This window comes from Vidua macroura, chromosome 8 (assembly GCF_024509145.1).
Source record: "Vidua macroura isolate BioBank_ID:100142 chromosome 8, ASM2450914v1, whole genome shotgun sequence".
Taxonomy (NCBI): Eukaryota; Metazoa; Chordata; class Aves; order Passeriformes; family Viduidae; genus Vidua; species Vidua macroura.
In genome coordinates this window covers 12103675-12124726 of record NC_071578.1, presented here as the reverse complement: position 1 = coordinate 12124726, position 21052 = coordinate 12103675, and the positions used below count along the sequence as shown (strand labels likewise).

The window sequence follows — 21052 nt, the reverse complement described above, 5'->3', positions numbered from 1 at the left end:
TGTGACAGCATATCCACTGTTGCAGAGAATACATAATCAAAATCTCTCTCACTTCCCACAGACACCAGAGAGGGCCAAAAATCTGGAGCAAGCACACAGTTTTGAAAGCTGCCAAGAACGGGATGGAGTTCTGCAAGACTTGCAGTGATCTATAGAAAATATATTTGCATGTCCCTTCACACAGTGCTACAGTAACAGGAAAAGCTGAAGGATGACCCAGCTACACATACATGGCACTAAATTCCTCAAGAGGCAGCTGGCCACCAGTGCTGGGACAGTAGCTTTCTACAGCTGTCTGCAGTTAGAAGGTCTTTCCTTAATAAATGAACCTCCTTCAATGTGGGCTGAGATTCAATTTTTCCTAACAGTAAATCAGAATCTGAATTCAGTAGGGATGTCCCCAACAGGCTGCACACCAGATTAAGACGTAGTGAAGCATGCAAGAAAACTTGCTAAAAAGATGTTCAGAGACAGGAAAAATGTCTCCAAAATGCTTATGACTTGGGCAGAAAGTTCAGGGTTATGGCAAAAACTCAGCCTTTGCTCTAATTCTCTATGTACAATCTAAGACTTGATATTACAGGTTACACTGAATCTATCTAAACAAAACCTAGCTGTGGAGGAGTGGCTTCAGGATGCAGACTTGACTTTAAGCACAACACCCATTTCCTCACTCTTTTCACTTGAAACCAGATGTTTTTATATTTGCATGTGTGACATTTACACTTAATGCAGACTCTGGTCGAATTTGCTGAAACAGTGAGCAAAGCTATGGTCAAACTACTTCCTATATGCAAAAGCACTTTGAACATCGTGTGTGTCAGAGACTGGTGAGTCAGAGGCACAGCCACTGCCAAGCTGAGAGGGTCAGATCTGCTTCAAGCTGCAGCTGGGCAGATGTGGGAGGCAGCCGGTCACTGCCCGCCATGGCCTGGTGCTGCCCCTTCCCTCCTGTGCTTACCACCACCACACATCTGCCAGAAGGACCAGGTGTGCCACCCCTTGAAAGCACAGAAGAGGAAAACCCTACAGGAAATGGGCTCTAGTTAATCCCCACTGGTTTGGGAGGAGGATGTGACCTGTGGTTGGGAGTAGCTGGAAGAGATGACACTTTATCCCAGCACAGGATAGCATCCCTGACCACAGCTCCTGCCTTCCAACCAGCATCAGAGCTACTCTTCCAAAAAAGGAAATAATTTTGGACTCTTGGCTCCCTGAATTGGCTAACCACAGTCTCAGAGAAGCACCAAGACAAAGAGGCTGCAGGGAAGAAGATCAGGGCTGCCCCTGGCTCAGCAGCACTGTCACCCTACACAGCAGGAGCCTGAGTGGCTCTGGCACCCAGACCCATCTGGTCTTCTGGTGGGAGCTGCATGGGGAAAAAGAGATGTACACCATGCACCCAGACAGTAACAACCTGAAGCACTCCTACCACCAGCACATGGGAAAGAAGAGGGACACAAACCCTTTCCCAAACACCCCTGTCCTTGTATTTGCCCCACTGCAGAGCAGCTTCCAAAAGCTGCTCACTTTCATATTCAAAAGAACCTTTCTATTCCACATTAGGGTGCTGCAGAGGCAGACCCAGTGTGAGGGCTGCCCAAAAGCCAGCCCAGATTCCTGCCCAGGTGACAGAGGCCTCCCATGCTCTACTTGGCCTTTCTCCAGTGAGGTCCCAAGAGTGGAGAAAGGCAGGGATCAGCATTCATGCCAGCCAAGGCAGTGGCAGGCAGGGGAAGGCACTGCCTGGGGGGGACCACACTCATCCTGCCCTTAGAGGAATGGTGAGCAGACACGGCCACAGCCTTCCACTGTCCTCCTTGCCAGGAGAAAAGAGACACACACACCCCCCTCAGCCACAGTTTCATTCTCTAATTTAGCACTGCACAGAGCAGAATTCTACCCAGCCAGTTTCCAAAAATAAAAATAAGACTGAATTTTGTTGCTGGGGCAGCCTCCTACATTCACAGAGCCAATAAGGGGCTACTCCCTCTCTCGGTGCTGTCCCCTGACAGCTGAGCCACCCAGGAGCCAGTGCATTCTGCAAAAATGTCAGAAACAGCTGCTGCAGCAACTTCAGTTTCTTGCCCCTACAACTCCCCCCAGCACAGGACAGCCCAAGTAATTTCTATCACCAGAGGTTTGTGCTACCTAGGGAATGCTAAGCATGCAGCTGAAGCCTGATTTTAAAATTCATATTTATTAGGAAATCAGATTTCTAGTGGGTTAACGATATATTTCACTAGAGGAGTTTTAGGGCATCCCAAGAAATATTACTGTATCTCTAAATAAGATTGAAAGACACTTAGTATGTTTGTAATTTGGCCTATTTTCAGCAACAGTAATGATAATAGTTTTTATATCCTGTTTCTCCTCCTGCCAGCATGGAGGAAAACTTACAGTCTAAGACAACAGCAAGTAACACAGGATAATAAAACCACAGATTGTAGAAATATGAAGACATTCAAAATAAATCAAATTAGAAGACATAATTTGAGAGAGGGAGGCATCTCACGTTGTGATAACGGAGTCTCCTGCTGGCAAATCCATAGCACTCCATGGCCAGAATCATCATTAGCATGTTACTTTACAAAGATCTATTAAACCAGGACAAAAATGAAAAGATTTCACCACCACAAAAAAACAGTGAAGCAGTGGGAGTTGCAAAAGAGGCCTTTGATTCACCCTTAATTCACCAGATGAATCATTTCTTATTGAGCAAACATCAAACCACACAGAAGAGATACAACCAAAACCTCCCAATCCCTGAAGCCACTTCAGCTGGCTCACTGAACCACACAACACTGATCACACACACTGCCAAAGTGCTATGATTTACCTTATTACATGCATTACTTAATTCATGGCATCTTTGCATAAACCTTGACCTGCACTGCAAGACCATTTGACTCAGTTTATCTACAAAGAAAGCAAGTTTGCTCTACCATGTATTTGAGGAGACTGAGTTTGAGGCAGGGTGAGCACCCCACTCCTCATGCACTGTTACTTATTAAGTTGCAGTAAATGGCCCATGAGATTTAAACAGAGATCAAAGGGAGACCAAATCCTGCCCCTGCAATTTTGGCAACAGCATCTCTTTGCAAGATCAGTTTTGAGCATGTGGAGTCAAAATCATTATTATAGTTCACTGCTCAAGCATGAGGCACGTCAATTCTTCTGCCCAGCAAGCCTCCATGGACACAAGGAGGAATTCAGAAGTGGCAGAGTTACCCGGTGAAATTCAATTGGTTTTCTTCCTCAGCTGCACACTCCCAGTGAAAGAGAATTAACCAATTTTTGAAAACTCACATCAGAGAAAAAAACTTCAGAGGAAAGAGTTTTACAATAAATGTTCTTAATTTTAATGCTCCTTGCATAATCTAAGTATTAGGGTAACAAAAAGTCTAGTAAGCATTTTACAGCCAGAGTAGCACTGCTAAGTGTTAGCCTCCCTTTATCTAAGATGAGTGACAGCTGTAGGCAATCCCTCTGGCCCAGCTCCTGCTAATCCCCATCTGCCCATGAGGCAATATGACCTCAGGAAACAGGCCCAGTGTCTGGAGCATGTTATCATTAACACTGTCCCACCTTCCTCCTTTACAATTTGTTCCTGTGCCTTCACAGACACAGAATCTCTGGGGAGGTGGAGAGGGAGCCAGGCATCTGCTGTATGACCCAGGTGCTTGCACCTGACACAAAATGGCTCATTCTACACTCAGGGTCCCAACCATGCAACTGCCCAGGAGATGCTTTTTTGCCTCTCCAGTCAGTGCACAGTGCTGACCTCAGTTCCTCAGGCCAGCAGTTAAAACAAAGAGCTCCTGATGTGTCCAGCAATCACCTAAAACACTACTAAGGACAATTCTTTTTCTTGCCCCAGACCATATTCAAGCAGCCAGAGCTGCAGTGGAAAGCCAAAGCCACACCTGATACTGGCCAGCACCAGCTGCGGGGATGCTGGCATGGGCAGCTCAAAAACTTCCAGAAACAGTGCAGTTCCTAATATACAGGTACTCATCACTTCCTGAGAAAACAGTCTCAGGCAGGCCTACAAAACCCCAAACAAATCCCAAATCCACTCTTTTCGGGCCACTCTTTCCTAAGATCTGCTCAGTGACAATAGGCAAGTTGTGCCAGGTCTCCCACCTTGCAGGAATAATAAACACCCACCAAGATCCACATAATTTCCATGCAGGTCTGCATGGGTTTCACCAGGGGTATATGAGTGTTTCACAAGTCTTGGAAAAGCAGTTAGTTGGAAGCACAAAGCATCACTGCACTCTCACCAGCCCTGGTTCCTCCCCACCACCCATTTTTAGTCTCTCTACACATGAACCCTTTTGACAGAAACTTAACAACGAACAATCCTCACTATCCCAGCTCAAATGCTCCCCTCAATGCAGAAAGATGGTCTGTAACCTTCTGGGTTTGCCTTTAGCAAATTGCATTCAAGAGCTGCAAGAGCTTCCCTCATGATCCCCCATGCTGCTACCTATTGGTGACACTGTCACAGTAAGCACAGGCTCCTAAGTGCTTCTGTAGTTTCACTGATGTTTGTGGAAAAGTGCAAAGATACCAACTATCATTTTAACAAGTGGTCTCTGCACATTTTTCCTCCACTGAACAGTGAATTTAAGTCCAAGAAAGCCTATGTTACTTCTACCAGCACTTCTGAAACAGACCACAAAGCTCAGTGTGAAAACTGCCTTAAAACATAAGGGACCATGTTCCCCTCTGGGGTCTCCCAAAGAAAACAGCCTCTATGACAGAGTTCAACATCTGAAGGGCAAATGCATCTCAGGCTGCTTTGATGAAATCGGCTGCAGCCATCCTAAAGCCTCCTTAGTTCACTGACACATCTTGTAGGACTGATTTGTTAAAAAAACAGGCACTGAGTGTGCCAGAGAGGACACTGAGTAATCTTCATGTCAGGTCCTGGGAATGTTCCCCAGCACAGGGGGATGGAGAGACAGCAGCCAGCAGGATAGCTGGCCAAACAGCCAGGGTCAAGGACAGCTTTGGACAAGGAGCTCAGTACTTTGGAATAGAGTCAGCACCCAGCTTTGTAAAGGGGACAGCTTCAAGCGACGCTAAATTTAATGGCAGTAGGTCTATAACCTCACAACTAAGACTCACGAGGACTGAAATCCCAGGGGTTGCTATGGCCTTGTCCTTACCCCAGAGACAAATGCCAAAAATATTTTAAAATAGCAGATATGAAAGCTGAAAAGAGAGTGTGTTTGTCTGAAACATCCCAGCATCATTTTTGGTTCATCAGCATCACAAACCAGCCTACAAAGGAGCTTGCTGGTAATCGCCCCAGCTATCTCTGCTGATACACGTAAGATGTGGCACATCATTTCTGTGTCTGCCAACACTACAAGCTCCAAATGTGACCCTGGCTCTCTTCCCCAAGCACTGAGAAACTCGTGTTATGTTTGGCTCCCCCCACAAAAACAGCACGCTTCCACAGCGTCAATCTGGAATTATTTACTGTTGAAGCACAGACAGAAACCGCAGGCCACCTCTCCTCTCACCCAAGCAGGACATGCAGAGCTTTTCCAAGTGAGAGGGGGCTTCACCCAAGTGCTCCAGCAACCCTGCCAAGAGTGTCATCAGGCAACCTGCTGCCCTCTACAACCATGCCCTTCTCTCCCACTCTGTTCCCAAAGACCTGCTGAAAAACAGTTTATTGGTGCTATCAATACATTAAATAGGCACCATCTGCTTAAAATTACCTTCATTAAAGCTAACTTGAGAACAAAATGAGCCACATTTTCTCTCCTCTGCTTTTGTAAGTGGAGTGTCACTTGCAAGAACTTGGGACTAGCTCTGAAACTCCCTGAAGGGAGGAAACTGAAACTGTGACAGAACCACAAGTTACAGGCATCCTCTTTCATGTTGACACAGCACACAGCTCAGGGATAGGACAGGCCCAGGAGTGCACCTACTCCCAGTCACACCTGTCTACATCTGGAAAACCACCCCAAACTTACTCTTGGCATCTGAATCTGAACCCTGCCAACATGAGCAAGGTTGTGCCCAGCAGTGCAAATAGCCCACCACACGCTCAGTGGCCCACACTGATGTGTTGCCACTCCCTGGGCTAAACAGCTCACCTGTATTCAGTCTGCAGTGACTGCAAGAAGTGTGAGGCAGGAAAAGCTGTTTGCTCTCTACCTTTGAGGGTGGAAGCCAGAGCAGCTTGGCAGAATGAAAGCTAAGAAGGAACATGAATATTCTGTAGAAAGTAATGGAAAGAAGCAAGACAGGAGGTCAAATCAAACAGAGTGAAGAAACCTGTTTATGCAAAAGGACAAAACTGGTGTGAGAACAGGATGCTTGTGAATAATAAAAGTTCTGCACTGGAAGTCATTAACCATCAGAAGAAATTTGAAGCTGCCACTCAAACTAACCCAACCCTGAAGGTTCTTATGTGGGAATGCAATATGCTTGTCCAGCATTAATAACCTAGATCTGTCCCAGGTCTGTGTTCTACAGTTCCATGACCCACTCAGTACTTTCAGCCATAAAAGACACTTTTTCCCATCAGCCCATATTATCCACTAGTCTCATGACATCTCTGAGAAGGCACTTCTGCAGGAGACAGACATACTGCTGCAAACACAATGCTCTCCCTGTCTGATCTGCCCACCTTGCAAAGAGGTGCTGATGTAGAGTGTTGGGGGACCCTTGGATGAAAGGCATTAGGTAAGTACAAAGCCTGAATATATATTAATAGTAATACCAGAAACGGTATCTCTAACAAAATCAACTGCCATTTGACCCAAGGCTGGGAAACAGAAAGTGATCTGCCAAACCCAGATGTGCAACACTAGCTCATAAACATGTGATGGGATCCAGACAGAAGTGGATGGAGCAGAGAAGGGAGCTGGAAGTGATGATGGGAGGGTTGCTTCCTCACAGCATGCTCTGTTCTTCCTGACTTCATCTGGTCAAGACTCAACAGCTCTCACTGCTGTGAACATAGAGCAAGGCTCAGCAGCCTGAGCTACTGCCATACACCTAAGGGACATCTGGGAAGGCAGCAGAAAATATTGTCCGGGCCAGAACGAAGATGTACCTAAGCTCAGCATAATGTTTTTAACAAACTTATATGGTAACTGCTTAACAGCAGCACAGATAATTCAGAGTGCTTAGTCTTAAGCAGATGGCAGGTAACAGACTTTCTGACCCAAACACATGACTTGACTGCTGTGTTTAATAGCAGTCTTTAGCCCAGAAATTTGTCAATTCCTTGTTTGAACCACTCATCCTTTCAGTCTTAGTATCACTTGTCAACAAAGTGTTAAAAACCTAATCACATAAATAAAATTTAGTTGTATTCCATCTCATACCCAAGAATGCTGTAATTCTTCACTATTGTCAAGAGCCTGAACCTGTTCATCATCTACCTGTGCCTGTATCAGAAAAATTCATGCTCTGCATTCAGATGAGCAACTCTCTCTCCTCTTTCCTCTGCTTCTATACTTCTTCAGTGGATGTGGAATATGAATTCAGACAGGTTTGGTATGAGAAAAATTGGAGTGTTCCCAGCCCCAGAAAGACCAGGCAGAGATACAGATGGGAGGCTTGTCTGTTTTAAGCAGATTGGATCCTGATAATTGAAGGTAACTTTACAAATATTTTCTTCCATATCCTTCACAGAAACAGCTGGGAATAAGTCTAGAAGCAAACCAAGGAGCAAGAGTTACAAGAATATTATAAATAATTTTATTTGATCCGTGGTGAGTGTTGTTTCTGAAAGCTATGGAAATTAATTTATAATGTTAGCAATTTGACAACCAGTCTTTTAGTAGGAACTCGGCTATTGTGTTTTGAAACAAACAGGATCCAGCATGGGCAGGGCCTTGCCTGTGGCTGTGACTTGGCTATTATTTTATCAACTAGAAGCAACTGGGCTGCAAAACCCTTCACCTTGTTTTACATGTAGAATCCAAGAGTTTGTCTTGACTAACATAACCAAAAGATCAAGGTTTACAAACCAAGGCATTTTGCTAAGCAGGCACAGGAGCCTTGTCTGACACAAATGCACTGGAAAGTGCTACCCATAACTGCTAGGCCCTACACATTTCCCATAAACCACCATAGGTGTTTGATGCACACAGAGACCAGAACATGGGCATCAGTGGGAAAAAAGCCTGGGAACTCAGATAAAGCCCCAAAGTGAATGGATGAGAGCTTGCTGATGAGAGCACTGCAAAGTTGGCTTTGGTGCTTGGCTCCTGGTAAAACAATGACATAATGCTGTGTTTACTAGCAGGGAAATCTGAGGGTTGGAAATGGATCTGTAAAAAACCACTAACACTTTTTTTGACAAGCCAACAGATTAACATCTATTGTCACTGGGGCAAGGCCAAACTCCACTGGAAATGGTCCAGGAGTTTGATGTCACCAAGAGGCTCACAAGGACGTCAGCTGAAGAGCGTTCCCATGTCATCTCAGCATTTACTGCAGTGCTACTGCCTGAAACCACCACTTCTGTTTAACCCTTTCTGCCACAATGTACAGTAGGGAACATATCAGCTTTTTGGCAACAGAAGTTTGACCGAGATTGCTACAGCTCATGTTGCCCAGATGCAGAAGGTTGATGAAGGGCGAGGCAGGACAGGCTGTTGGAAGATAAAACACACATTTGACTGTCAGACCTTTGCTAGTACTAAATAAAGTCTCTCTCTTTCCACGAATACAAACAGTGGACATTATTTCTTCATTTGACTCCTTAGGATCATTTCAAGTCACCTGTGAACCAAATCACATGGCCAGCTGCACCCTCACCCTCATCTGAGTCAAAGCCTTTATCATAACCCAGCCAACGCCTCTCACACACAGTAAGACAACAGCCAAGAAGTTTTAGCTCCACACAAGATCCCAACTAAGGCTACCTGGAACCCCATAAATGCCAGTGCCACATAGAGATCAATCTCACTCATCAGATGAATCAGGTTCCTGATGGCTCAGAATCACTGTAGGGATAACATGATGGGCAGAGCCCCACAAAGCCCTTGGCACACAGGGAAAGCATTGGGCAACCTTTCCTCAGGAGTGGTAAAAACCTCAGTGCCATGGTCTCAGTCTTCCACAGACCCTCAAATCCCAGAGGAAGGATCTGGTGATTGCCCATAAGATGCTCTTCAGTCCAGCACTACTGCATTTGGCAGAGCACCTAAAACTCCAGAATTAAGACAATGGGAAATAACCCCGTGCTGTGGGCAGTCTTAGAGCTTGCCAGAAGAAGGGGGAAAAAATGGAAAAATAAAAGAATATTCTTAGGGTCTGTCTAGGACTGTGGCATCAGCTCTAATGGAACCAATTGCAAATCTCTCCTTCCCCTCATTTCTTTGACCATGTCCTCCTCTTGCTCCAGTGCAGAGCAATACAGAAGTCAAAACAAAGCAAACCACATGTCTGTACACACAGACAAAGATCTCACATCAAAACCCCTATCCCTACCAAACACCTGCACACTCCCTCAGTGCACCAAGAGAAGAATTCTGCAAAACAGCAACCCCAATGGTCATTCTGGGCAAGACCAGGTCATGCAGATGTACAGTCTTACAGCTCAAGGGCTGGTAGAAAACCCAACACCATCACAGCCAAGCAGTTTGGCCAACACCATCAGCAGGGAGGCCAAGGAGCTGAGCAGCAGTGCCTTGCTCCCATCCCCAGCTGTGAGTCCTTGGGCCAGAGCCCCAGTTATTTCAAAACAGGAGGTCCCACCAGGACAGCAGTGCCTCACACACCTGTACACAGTCACCCTCCAGTGCCACCAGCAAATTGCCTTTGCTGTTCAGAAGGCCACTGGTCCTTACAGCCAGAGGACAGACGGAGGCTTAAGGACAGATGGATGGACTCTCCTGCACAGACCACGCCTGCAATCTCCAAGGGTTGTTACCAATGGAAAGTTCACTGACAATATTTTTAGTTTAAATGGAACTATTTATACTGGGGATGTCTGTATGAAAGGATGAAATGCAAGCTACAGCTGCCCAGCTCAGAAACAGGTGGAAAGCTGTTCTTTAAAACAGTCCAGAGTTTTGACAGAGACAGCTACAATCACAAAGACAGCAGCAAAAGTTTAAACAGAAAATTTCTTCCTGAACAGTAACAGCCAAAACACTCCTCCATATGCTTCAAGTGAGAGTATTCCAGAGGTGGCTACTGCTAGATTTCTCTGGAGTAAAACATCCTGGGTTGTCTTTATAAAACACTTTTTGCTGAAAGGTTAGAGGAAAACTTAGCTGAATTTTGGGGGGGGGGGGGAAGTACATGTTAAGGACATCCAGGGCTTGTAAAATGCATAAGGATTGCTACCTTCTGGTACATGGAAAACCACTATGGATGTTCCTCTAGAACCAGTCACTTTTTATTCTTCTCTAACAATATCTTGTTATTAACTGAAAATAAGCAGCCTTTTGGTTAAGATAAAGCCATATTACCATCAGTGCTGCTTCAGGGTTTCTAGACAGTTTCACCTGATAGAGACATATTTATAAAACACACACACAGAGCTTCCTTCCTCTTGCTGGCTTTCCTCTGTCCCATCCCAGAAGCCATCTCCAGAGCCTGTTTCCATCCCACTAAGGAAAATGCTGAACTGTCTTCCTGTGACATGTCTGGGAGATGGGAGGAGGGACATGCACACTTAATCTGCTCTCCATGGCTTTCTTCCAGAAAAATACTTCACATATCCTTGTTTGTTTGTTTTTTAATTCTAAGTGATTTAATGCCAGTGAAAGTTGCTGGAGTGATAGCTCTGGGAAACTGCAGGCCTCACACTTAGGCATTACAGGGGCTGTGCCAGCTGCCCTGATTCTGCAGAACACCATGAACTCAGCTGCCTCTTCTGCCATCCACCACAGAAAAAACCATCCCTCAGCTCAGGCTGCTCAAGATGAGACAGGTGTCAAAGTATCAGATTTTCAGGCAAAGGAAATATACTGAGCTCAAAGCAGCAAAGCACTTGCAGGGCATGGGAATTGAAAAACACTTAAAATTGATTTTCAAAGCATTTTGCTTGGGGTCAGAGGGGTTTACTGGCAGACTTGCACCTGCTGGAGAGGGGAAAATCAGGAATAACCTTCTAGGCACCAAAAAATACAAGCATGAATTAATGCATAAATAATAAATAACCTTAGTCAAAGAGTAGGAAAATCTCACAGGATGCTGAGGGAGCAATTAGAAATCTCATCTTCACAGAGCTAGGAAAGCAGTAATTGAGATGTTCCCTGTTGCATCAAGCCCTGAGGGTACAAGAATGCCTGGAAAGAAGACTTCACCTGTGCCAGGGAGCTTCCCTGACAGGTAATGAGGAGACACCAGAGAGAGAGCAGACAGCAGCAGCCAGTGGCCCACTGCCAAGGGCTACTCCCAGAAAGACCATACTCCATGCTTCACCTCAAATACTTCCATAGACCCTGGGACTCCAAGAGAGGGAGGAAAGCCCAAGGGGAGCAGGCTCAGAGTTGTCAAGCACAGCTGGCATCCTAGGTGTGTGTTTCCTGAAAGGGGAATGTACTCTTAAGCCATCCCATTCACTACCTGAGCACTGTCAGGGAAGCTCGGCCTCGCTCCTGTTTCCGGATAACCTTGGCCTGACCTTGGCTGTCCCGCAGCCTCTGCTCCCAGCAGCCCTGCCCGTGCAGGAAGATGGCCCAAACTTGGGGGTTTCAAAACTGATGCCAGCAGTCAGCCCTGAGGTAACACCTGCATCTCTACACTTTATAAAAGGTGAGTAAACCTTGTTGGCTTTGCAGCAGAGCACACTGAGATCCAGAGAGCCTAAAGGCCACACTGGTTAAAGGCTCTTCTACCACACTGCACAATGCCCTGTGTTTGTATCACACTGGATGTTTGTTCAGACCTTTCTGGGTGATTTATGAACTTCATGCATTAAAGTTTGCATTTATAGACATGTCCTGGACAGTGGAGAACCAGGTTTCCAGTATTTCCGGGGCAACTTGGAAGACTTCTGTAAAGCAGTGTGGACCTCCTGCTTAAACACAGCTATGGTTAATAGAGATTTGGCATGTTTCTCCCTATGAACAGAGATAGGGGTATTTTCCTTGTAAACAAGTTTGCATCAAGCCCATAAAACCACGCCACTGACTACTGAGAGCATCAGAGCCCAGTGCATCCCTGCATTTAGCCAGCGAGGTTTATAGGGAAAACAAAACACACCCCATTGGTCAGAGAAACAGTGCCAGCAACGTATCAAAACATTATTACTGCCAGTCAGGTTTCAAACACGGTATGTGTGGGACCACACACACATTTATGGACACTTAGAGTCTAGGAATATTTTACTCTATCCAGTGAGTCAACTCTAAGAAACTAAAGAAGTTGCATTATAACAATACAGAATTAGAGCTTTGTTTTGAAGCCATGGTACACTCGGAGCAGTCAGTGTCTGCTATGACCAATTAGGAATACACTGCAGCAAATTAGTGCAAGCTGTGATATTCTGATGGAGACACAAAGTTGGGGATGTGTATTCTGCCCACAAAAGGAGAATGCTCCCATTCCAAGGACTTGGTTGGCTATCTACACATTGAGCTCCTTTTCCTAAAACTGGAATAAGAAGGAGCTTTGTCAAAATCAAAAAGCGTGAGAGCACTAATTAAGACCATCACTACACTCAAGCACTTACAGGTACTACTACAATGAATAGAATATTTCTTTGCTCTGCTTTCATCTCAGGGTAATCTAAAGGTTATTATCCTTTCTTGTGCCCATTTTTTGCAACAAGGCCTAAATGCTGACCAGACAGTAGCTTGGGCTACTACTATGCCCAGACAATCACCTGCTCAGCTGGTTGAGGTTGTCTGACTGCTCTCACCTGCCTGTCCCTAACAGCCCAGTACAGACATCATCTTTCAGGTCTGTCTGCACACGTTTCAGTGCAAAAGCATCCTTCCTTTGTAATAAATACTCTTATGCATTCCCACCCTTGCCCCACATTTATAAATACATACAATGAGAATATCATATAACTGACATCTAGTGAATGTGAGCTTGAAGGAGTAAATTATTATTATTGCTGTATATTTATCTCAAAGTGGAGCAAAGATTGAGAGCACTAGAGTGGGAAGGCTCTAACTAAGCTGAAAGATACTCCACTTTAAAATCCTTTGAGGGAAGAAAATCATCTGATTTCCTTTTGCTTTACCCCCCACACCCCAAATGTGATAATGTCCCTGCCCAGAAGAGAATAACAAACAGATCCTGGAGACTGAATTTTTGCTTTTAAAATAGAGACAAAGGAAAATGCACTATATTAAAAAAAACTTAGTAATTACAAACTTCTCAGTAAAAGTTTCAATAAAGCCTCTCTAGAGGTGTGAACCAAAGCCCAGGAAAGTTACTAGGAGGGTTTTTTCCATCAACTTGACTGTATTTGGCTTTGACACTACCTGATTAAACAGCAGACAGCACCAATTTCAAACAGTATGCTACTGTGCTGCTCTCTGCCTTCTCCATGCAATATTTACACAGCACACTCCAGGCAAGGTGTCTGCTCTGGCTACATGAAAGCATTCAGCCTCACAATGTCACACAACACACGGTGCTGCCAGCCCCTCTCATGGTCCTGCTCTTCCCCATGGTTTCTGGGGACCAGTTCCCTTTGCGTGAGCAGGCACAGATTAAGAGGATACAGCATGAAAAAGGAAGATCAAAAAAAAGAAAACCATTTCACATTAGAAGGTCCAGCTGCTTCCTCCCAAATGACTAAATTAGAGAGTTCGTACGTCACCTCCTGCCTCAGGTAGGGTCACATTGAATCCCTCTTCCTGTTTAATCCATATAAAATGGGAAATGGGTTTTAAGGAAGACAATGATTGAATACGAGAGTAATATTTTTTCAGATTGTGCACTTTTTATCAGGTAATTGCAAGACTGCTCTAAAAGCCAAAGAAAATATCATGAAATGCTACACACACTTCATGGGTGGCTTTGGGTCAACCACTTAACTTCTTGCCTCGTGTTTCCAGTGAGGGTACTGGCACATATCCTACCTTGCAGGGACAGGAGGAGGCAATGCCTTGGAGCTGGCTCTCTAAGGGCTAGGGATGTGGGTGAGATGAACAGACAAACTGCTCTGGGATGCAGGAAGTCTGGCTCCCTTTCCTATTCCAACAATTGCTTCCTTAGGATGTCTGTAGACTTCTCTCTCCATGATTTGGTGTCTCAGTTCCTCTCACTTTTAACTCAAAGTAGAGAGACTGGTGTAATTTTGACTACAACCCATCAAGCTGAATTGCACCAGTGGGTTCCAATACTCACACACTGACCCCAGGCAGGGCTCTCATGAAGCCAGAGGTCACTTGCAGCTGTCAGCAGCCAACAGCCTTTGTGCTGTCTCTTAAGACATCAAGTCCCTGGCAACCAAGTTCTAGTGAAAGTCAATAGTAGCATCTTCATCATTTTTAAAATGGAACTTGGACTTTGAAGCTGTTGTCCCCAGCTCATGAACCTGCTAAAAGCTTTTCCCTGAACTTTCATTTAGCTGCCCTCCCAGCACACTCAACCACAGGGGAGCCAGTGCAGGCAGCCTGCTGGGACATTAAGCCTCTGGATTATTTCATCCTGCCTTGACTACCACACATCAGGACAACTACCTTGTCTCTCTATTGATAGATAATCTATTCTAAAGGCTGGAGACAGCCATTTGCTTTGCAAACTGTTGAATTTAGATACTACTGTCTCTTGGCTCTGCTAGAATAAAGCTCTGCTGGAGGAAAGAACTGGGAGTGCTCCTTGATCTGCTGCGCTCCCTGACAGTGTTGAAGCAGCCTCAGGTTGCACAGGACAACTCATTTGAGCCAAGCAGGGGGAATTCAGTTCCATCTCCCAGGGCAGCAATTCCTTCTCCAAGGTACACAAACACAGGAACAAAGATCCTTGCCACTAAACCATGTCCAGACTCTCCCCATCAGTGCTGGCCACTGTATAAACAGCAGCTTGCAGCAAAGAGAATAAAGCCATGAAAATGCTTGATCGTGTTGGAGTTGCACGAGTCTGAGCAGTAAAAGCAGGAGCAGCCAAGAGACAAGGAGCAGAGCTTGACCCTAGCAGTACAAGACTTTTCTTCAAAGCATGCTGACATTTTACAACAGGTCATTTGTGACAAGCACACTCAAGCTCTCCTGGGAGCAGTGCTGAAACTCTACACAGCAGAACTCAGTCCCTTAAAAGTCAGCAATGCCACTACTCCGAGGTGGTCAGCAATCATATCCATGCAGCAGGGACATTCCTACAAGAGATCTTGAGGCATTCAGAGGCATTAGGAAACAATTACCCTGGGGAGGAACTGGGACAGTATACAGGCATCTCAGATGACTGATGAAATCAGCAGTGCACCTCAGTCTAACTGGAAGGAGGCAGAACAGCCACTTGTAAGCCAAGAGCATTTTACGTTCTGTGCTAGACAAAGTTGAAAAACACACAAAAGCCCAAATGCAACAGGAGTAGAGCAGTGCTGAAAGAGAAAATCTCTATTGATGCATCCATCCCTGCCCTTGGGATAACACAGGCACACTTAAGAGACCTCAGAAATTACCTCAAGCATAGAAACGTCTGGTGAGATAATGCACATCAGTAAGTGCTCAGTCCCCAGCAGAAAAGCAAGTGGTAAGAGAGGGGGTGGGGGAATCCTCTTCATCTGGCTCCTAATGAATGTTTGCCATCACCCAGGTCTGCAAAGCAGTGAACAGGTGAAGGTGCAAACCCAATCTCATCTCCCTGGGAGCAAGATCAAGCACATCTGGTAGGCAGAGGCTCCCTGCAGGGCTGCTAAAGGAGATAGACATTTGGGTAAAGGGTAGGCTATCTGCCTGAAGATAAGCTGGGAGCAGAGAGAGGGAGGTGTCCTCCTTAACCTGCACGATGGATGGCTGAAGGAGGTAAGCATCAACAGTGGATCCTTTGAAATACAGCCTGCACTTCTGGTTTGGGATCATTTCATGCTTAGTTCAAACAACCACAATTTCAGACCAAAAACTAGAGAAGCTACCCCACAAACAGATCAAACCTCATCAAGTGAGAAAAGAGGGTTTCTGACTTATTTAATGCTTAGCAGGGGCCAGAAAAGGGATTTGGATTTTGCTACCAGCTTTTTCTCTTCAGAATGATTAACTGGCACCTTCAGCCACTAATTGCACTGTCCTAATCCACCCAGCTTGACTACAGCACTGCTCAGCCAATGTGTGACCCCCCCCATTGCATCAGGGGTCTTTCCAACAAACCCAGACTTGACCTTCCTGATATTGTTCCTGTTAAAAGAAAAGGGAAGGGAGAAAGCAAGGAGATTTAACATTTTTTAAAGTGTTAGCAAGTGCAAATAATTTTTTAAAATATCATCAGTATGGAGAAATAGGAAATTAATTTGGAAAGTCAAAAGCTCTAAGAGCAGCAGTAACTTGTGTTGGGGATATACCATGCAAGAGGCATGTGGTTATTGATCCAGCCTTCTATTTATCCTTTCACATGCTGCCAGCCAGGGCCCCCAGCCAGCCAGGTGGTGTTGTGCTACCCAGTTGCTGAGAAGGATGCAGAGGGAAGCACTGCAGACTCCTTCCCCAGCAAGGATTTCCCAGAAGAGGGTAGAGAGCTGGCTGGGTTCCTATCAAGTAGCATTGGAGCCAAGATTTTAATCTATTCCCACAGGCAGAGCCCTATTCAACTTCCAGTGAGGTATTAAACTCTCCAGGAGTTTCACACACACAGGATCATAGCAGAGGATATGTAAAGCTGTCTTCTTTCTTTAACTTGCTTTAGTCAAAGCCACAAAAGCTGTGCTCATGTCATGAAAGACACCTGCTCCAGGCAATGACTCCTGGCAGCTAAGCCAAGCAGTGCAGGGGCTTATGTGCTAGTCACATTTAGCCCTCTCCATGTGCTTACAATGCCTAAGGTGTGCTTTCATCTCTCCAGGTTCCACTATGGTCCTGAAAGATCACAATTAAAAGGAGAGAGAGTCATGTTAAAACACCTGCAATACTTAGGTCACCATCCACCAGAGAAACACATCATTAATCCAATGCCAAGGCACGTTTGCATGGCCTGAAGGCTTGGAATGAAGACATTTATGGATGCTGGAGATAGAAAAGCTTTTTGATATTTCATAGCCACATAGAGCAAAGAACATAAAGCTTTGCACTCTCCAAACCATCCACAGGCAATGGAGAGAGCAAAATCCTAAGTGATGCTTATATTAACCTCAGAAGAAAACACTCGTTTCATGTTAAAAAAAGAGCACAGAACCAAAGTAACAGCAACCAATGGATCAGACCCAGGGAATTAAATTCTTTGAAAGCATGGGTCCACACTCAGTGAGTTACTCCAGCCAAAGACAGATGACCCCATTGTGCTGAATACTGTACAGCCACAGATGGAAACTAAGTGGGACAAAAGGCAGACACACCATTCATCACCCAAACAAACCATTTTGATTGTGGGGTTTTGGCCAAGAACTGGGCACACACTGGAGGTGTGGAACTATTTTACAGAAGAGCATATCAGTTAAGGTGTACAGTGAGAAGGGTGATGGGAAAGAAACTAATTTGCCACTAGAAGCATTGAAGAGACCTTCTTGGAATAGTCTAGGTTACTGTTTATTAAAATGCAATGACAACCACCATCAAGGAAAAAATGTGTTTTACAGGTAAGCACAGGAAATATTTTCTTTCAAATCCTGTAAACACAGGGTTTAAATCTTTGTTTTCTGGTCATTTTCCAGCAAACAAGAAATGAACAGTGTCAATTTCTCTCAGCAATCCAAGAGACTGGAAGATATTGTTACCAGTTCTTTTGTATATTTTGGTGCTTGGCAGATGTACTTTTCTGATGCTGACTCGCCACCACCTTTCATGTGAGATAACACCCTGCAGCTGTATCAGCCACAGTCCGCAGCAGAGTCTGCAAAAACCAAAGAAGCCTTTCCCACCTGGAAGCAGTGAGTGCATAACAGACTGAACGCACAGAACAGCTGCAACCTGAGAGGACAGAAGACCCAAAACTTCCATTTTATTAATTGGTTGCAAGATGTTTAATTCCATGATAGATGAGAGCTTCAACTTTACAAGAGTGCATCTCCCAGCAACATAGTGCCCTCTAGCCTTAAACCGGGTTATTGTTTAAGCTTCAGAGGAAAAACCTCAGTGATATGCAACACTAATATAAAGGTTTGTGTCCAGTCTTTGGCCTTATCTTTTCAACAATCCATTCGGCTGCTGATCAGTTCAGAGAAATCTGGCAGACACACAATGCCAGGAAACACAGTATACTCAGAGCAATTTCACACCAGATGCAATACTCCCTCAGGCTTTTCCTTACCAAAGCCGGAAGATTTACCATCTCTATAGACAAAATCCAGCTTTCTGTGTTTTAAAATACATGTTGTATCTTGAGAAACAGTTAAAGGATTTGGTGCAACTAAAACCCAGAAAGAGCAAGAGAGAGAAGCAAAGATACTTCTCTCCTAATGTGGAGAGAGAAAAGCTACTGACTGTATGCTGCAAACTCCTTCAGGCAAAGACATCTCCACATGACAGGCTGAAACACAGGAGTCAAGGAAAATTGTTAAAAACTCTCCTCAAATGCTGTGCTATTGGCAGTAAGGTGTGAAAGAGAGATAAAAGAGATCCAAACGCTGAGACTGCCTTGGTAAGCATGCAGACAGGCTGCCCCCTCAAAAAAGGTCTGAATGTAACTTAGGGGTGAGAACGAGCAAAGATGCGCTCAGCACCGCCGGCTGCCCGACCCTGCCGAACCCTGCTCTGCTCCCCACCGAGCACCCTGGCCAAGACGGGGACAGCCTGGGGATCCGGGAGACCTGTCCCATCCTGCCCTGGGACTAGCGAGGAGGAAGGGAAGGAAACTTCAGAATGGTAACCTTAAAACGAGCCAAGAACCAAACGGGGTGAAAGAGGATGGGGAAGAACGGCCGTACCTCCAGAGCAAGAGGCCGCGGGCAGCCCCGCGGGCGCTTCACCTGGGGCCGGCGTCTCGCCCACAGGGAGGCGAGGGACGGCTCCGGGCACCGCTCCGGGCACGGCTGCAGGCACCGCACCGGGCACTGCTCCGGGCACCGCTCCGGGCACCGCTCTGGGCACGGCTGCAGGCACTGCTCCGGGCACTGCTCTGAACACCGCTCCGGGCACCGCTCCGGGCACGGCTGCAGGCACCGCACCGGGCACTGCTCTGAACACCGCTCCGGGCACTGCTCCGGGCACTGCTCTGAACACCGCTCCGGGCACCGCTCCGGGCACGGCTGCAGGCACCGCACCGGGCACTGCTCCGGGCACAGCTCCGCGCCCGGCCCGTCCCCCCGCACACGTGCGCTCCCCCGGGCCCCGCCGGCACTCACGTAGTGCTTCGAGGGGTTCCTCCGCTTCTCCACGTCCACCACGTTGGCGTCCAGCACGCTGTAGGACAGCATCTTCGCGCACCCCGGCGGGGCTCCGCCGCTCCCTGCCGGCGCTGGCAGCACCCTCCGCCGCGCTGCCCGCCGCGGCGATGCCGGGCGGGCGGCAGGGAGACAGGCAAGGGAGGATGCCCCGGTGCCGGCTCCGCCCCTGCCGCGGCGGCGGCGGCTCCCCGCTCACAGCAGCCCAGCCCAGCCCGGCTCCGCTCCCTGCCCACTGCCCCGGGGCTGCGCGGCCACTGCGGCGGCGGCAGCGGGAGGGGCCGGGCCGGGCCGGGCCGGCGGCTCCGCCCCCGGGTGGCAGCGGGGGGCTCTGGCGGGACGGGGCGGGAGGGGACGGGAGCCACCGCCCCCCAGTGCCGGAGAGGGCGGGCGGCTGCCCCCGGGCCCGGGCAGAGCCCCCGCTCTCTGCCGAGACACCGCGGCCCGGCCTCGAGGAGAGTCCGGGGCAGGGGAAGCCCCAGGGCCCTCCATCACTGCAGCAAGGGTCCGAAATGCCCTCCCCGAGCGGCCAAGGCCACGCCGGAAAACCGCGAGTGAAGGGCCGAGCCCGCTGCCACCGGGCTCCAGCCGGGAGCTCAAGGCCGGCCGCCGCTTGGGAAGGTCCCCACTGCCCTGTCCCTCAGGGACACACAGGCATCACAGCTGGAGGAAGGTTACACAGACCCTCTATTATGAGGCCTTTTTAGAGCTATAAACCTGTTTCTTTGCACATACATGCACTGGTAAATGGGTATCATCTTTCTCAGTCCCGCGCCAAGAAGAGCTTGCCCCAGAAATTTCAGGTTTTTTTTTTTTTTTTTTTTTTCTTTTCAACAGTGCATCATTACTTTACATATGATTATTTTAAAGTTACATCAGAAATGGGAACTTCAATGTGATCTTCCAGCCCTCAGCTTGTTTTATGACATTCATTCGCTATTCACCAAATTAACTGAAGTTACTAAGATCTCTCCTCCCTCTGAAGTCTCTTGAAGAGCAGCCCGTGCAGATTTTCCAGTAAGATTCCAGAATGCTGCTGACCACTCAAGACACTTTGCCCAGGAGTGCAAAGAGGACCAGCTCCTGGCAAAATAAGCTTCTCATTGACAGTCAGAACAGTCCATCTCAATGTGATTTCCTTTGACGTGCTCTAGTCACAATTTCTGAATCAGAACTTTTACAATGTTACTAGCCCTGAAACAATAATCATGAGACAGACACCAGAGTCACAAAGCCTTAGGTATTTAGGCCAGAAGGCTGGCATAAAAAAGTGGCTGTTTTCAAAACATAGCAGGTTTCCACAAGGAGCTTAAGGGAAGAAAAAAAAAAAAGAAAGGAAAAAAAAAAAAAAAAAAAAAAAAAAAAAAAAAAAAAAAAGGCAAGCAGGAGCAGCCCATCAGTGCACAAGATATCAACTACTGCCAGGTGGGAACCAGGTATCTGCTGGCATAGTGACAAGGACAGATGCTCTGATCCAGCCTTCTCCTGTCTCCTCAGCTAATATACACAGTTTACCAAAATAAATGACCTGAAATAAAATGCTAAAATCCTAGCATCCCTCCCCAGGAGGTGCACAAGCATACATGAGAAAAGGAGGGCGACAGAGGGGAAAACCTCATGTACCCA

The 21052-nt window shown here is 46.7% G+C and overlaps 1 protein-coding gene across 1 annotated transcript in view; it reads right to left on the bottom strand.

Annotated features, from left to right (window-relative positions):
* Nucleotides 1-19459, bottom strand: part of SH3PXD2A (SH3 and PX domains 2A) — a 248293-nt gene extending 228834 nt beyond the window's left edge. Inside the window, exon 1 of the mRNA XM_053983427.1 lies at nt 19388-19459. Coding sequence (XP_053839402.1) covers nt 19388-19459 — 72 coding nt within the window. The remainder of the gene's footprint in view (nt 1-19387) is intronic.
* Nucleotides 19460-21052: the final 1593 nt, after the last annotated feature.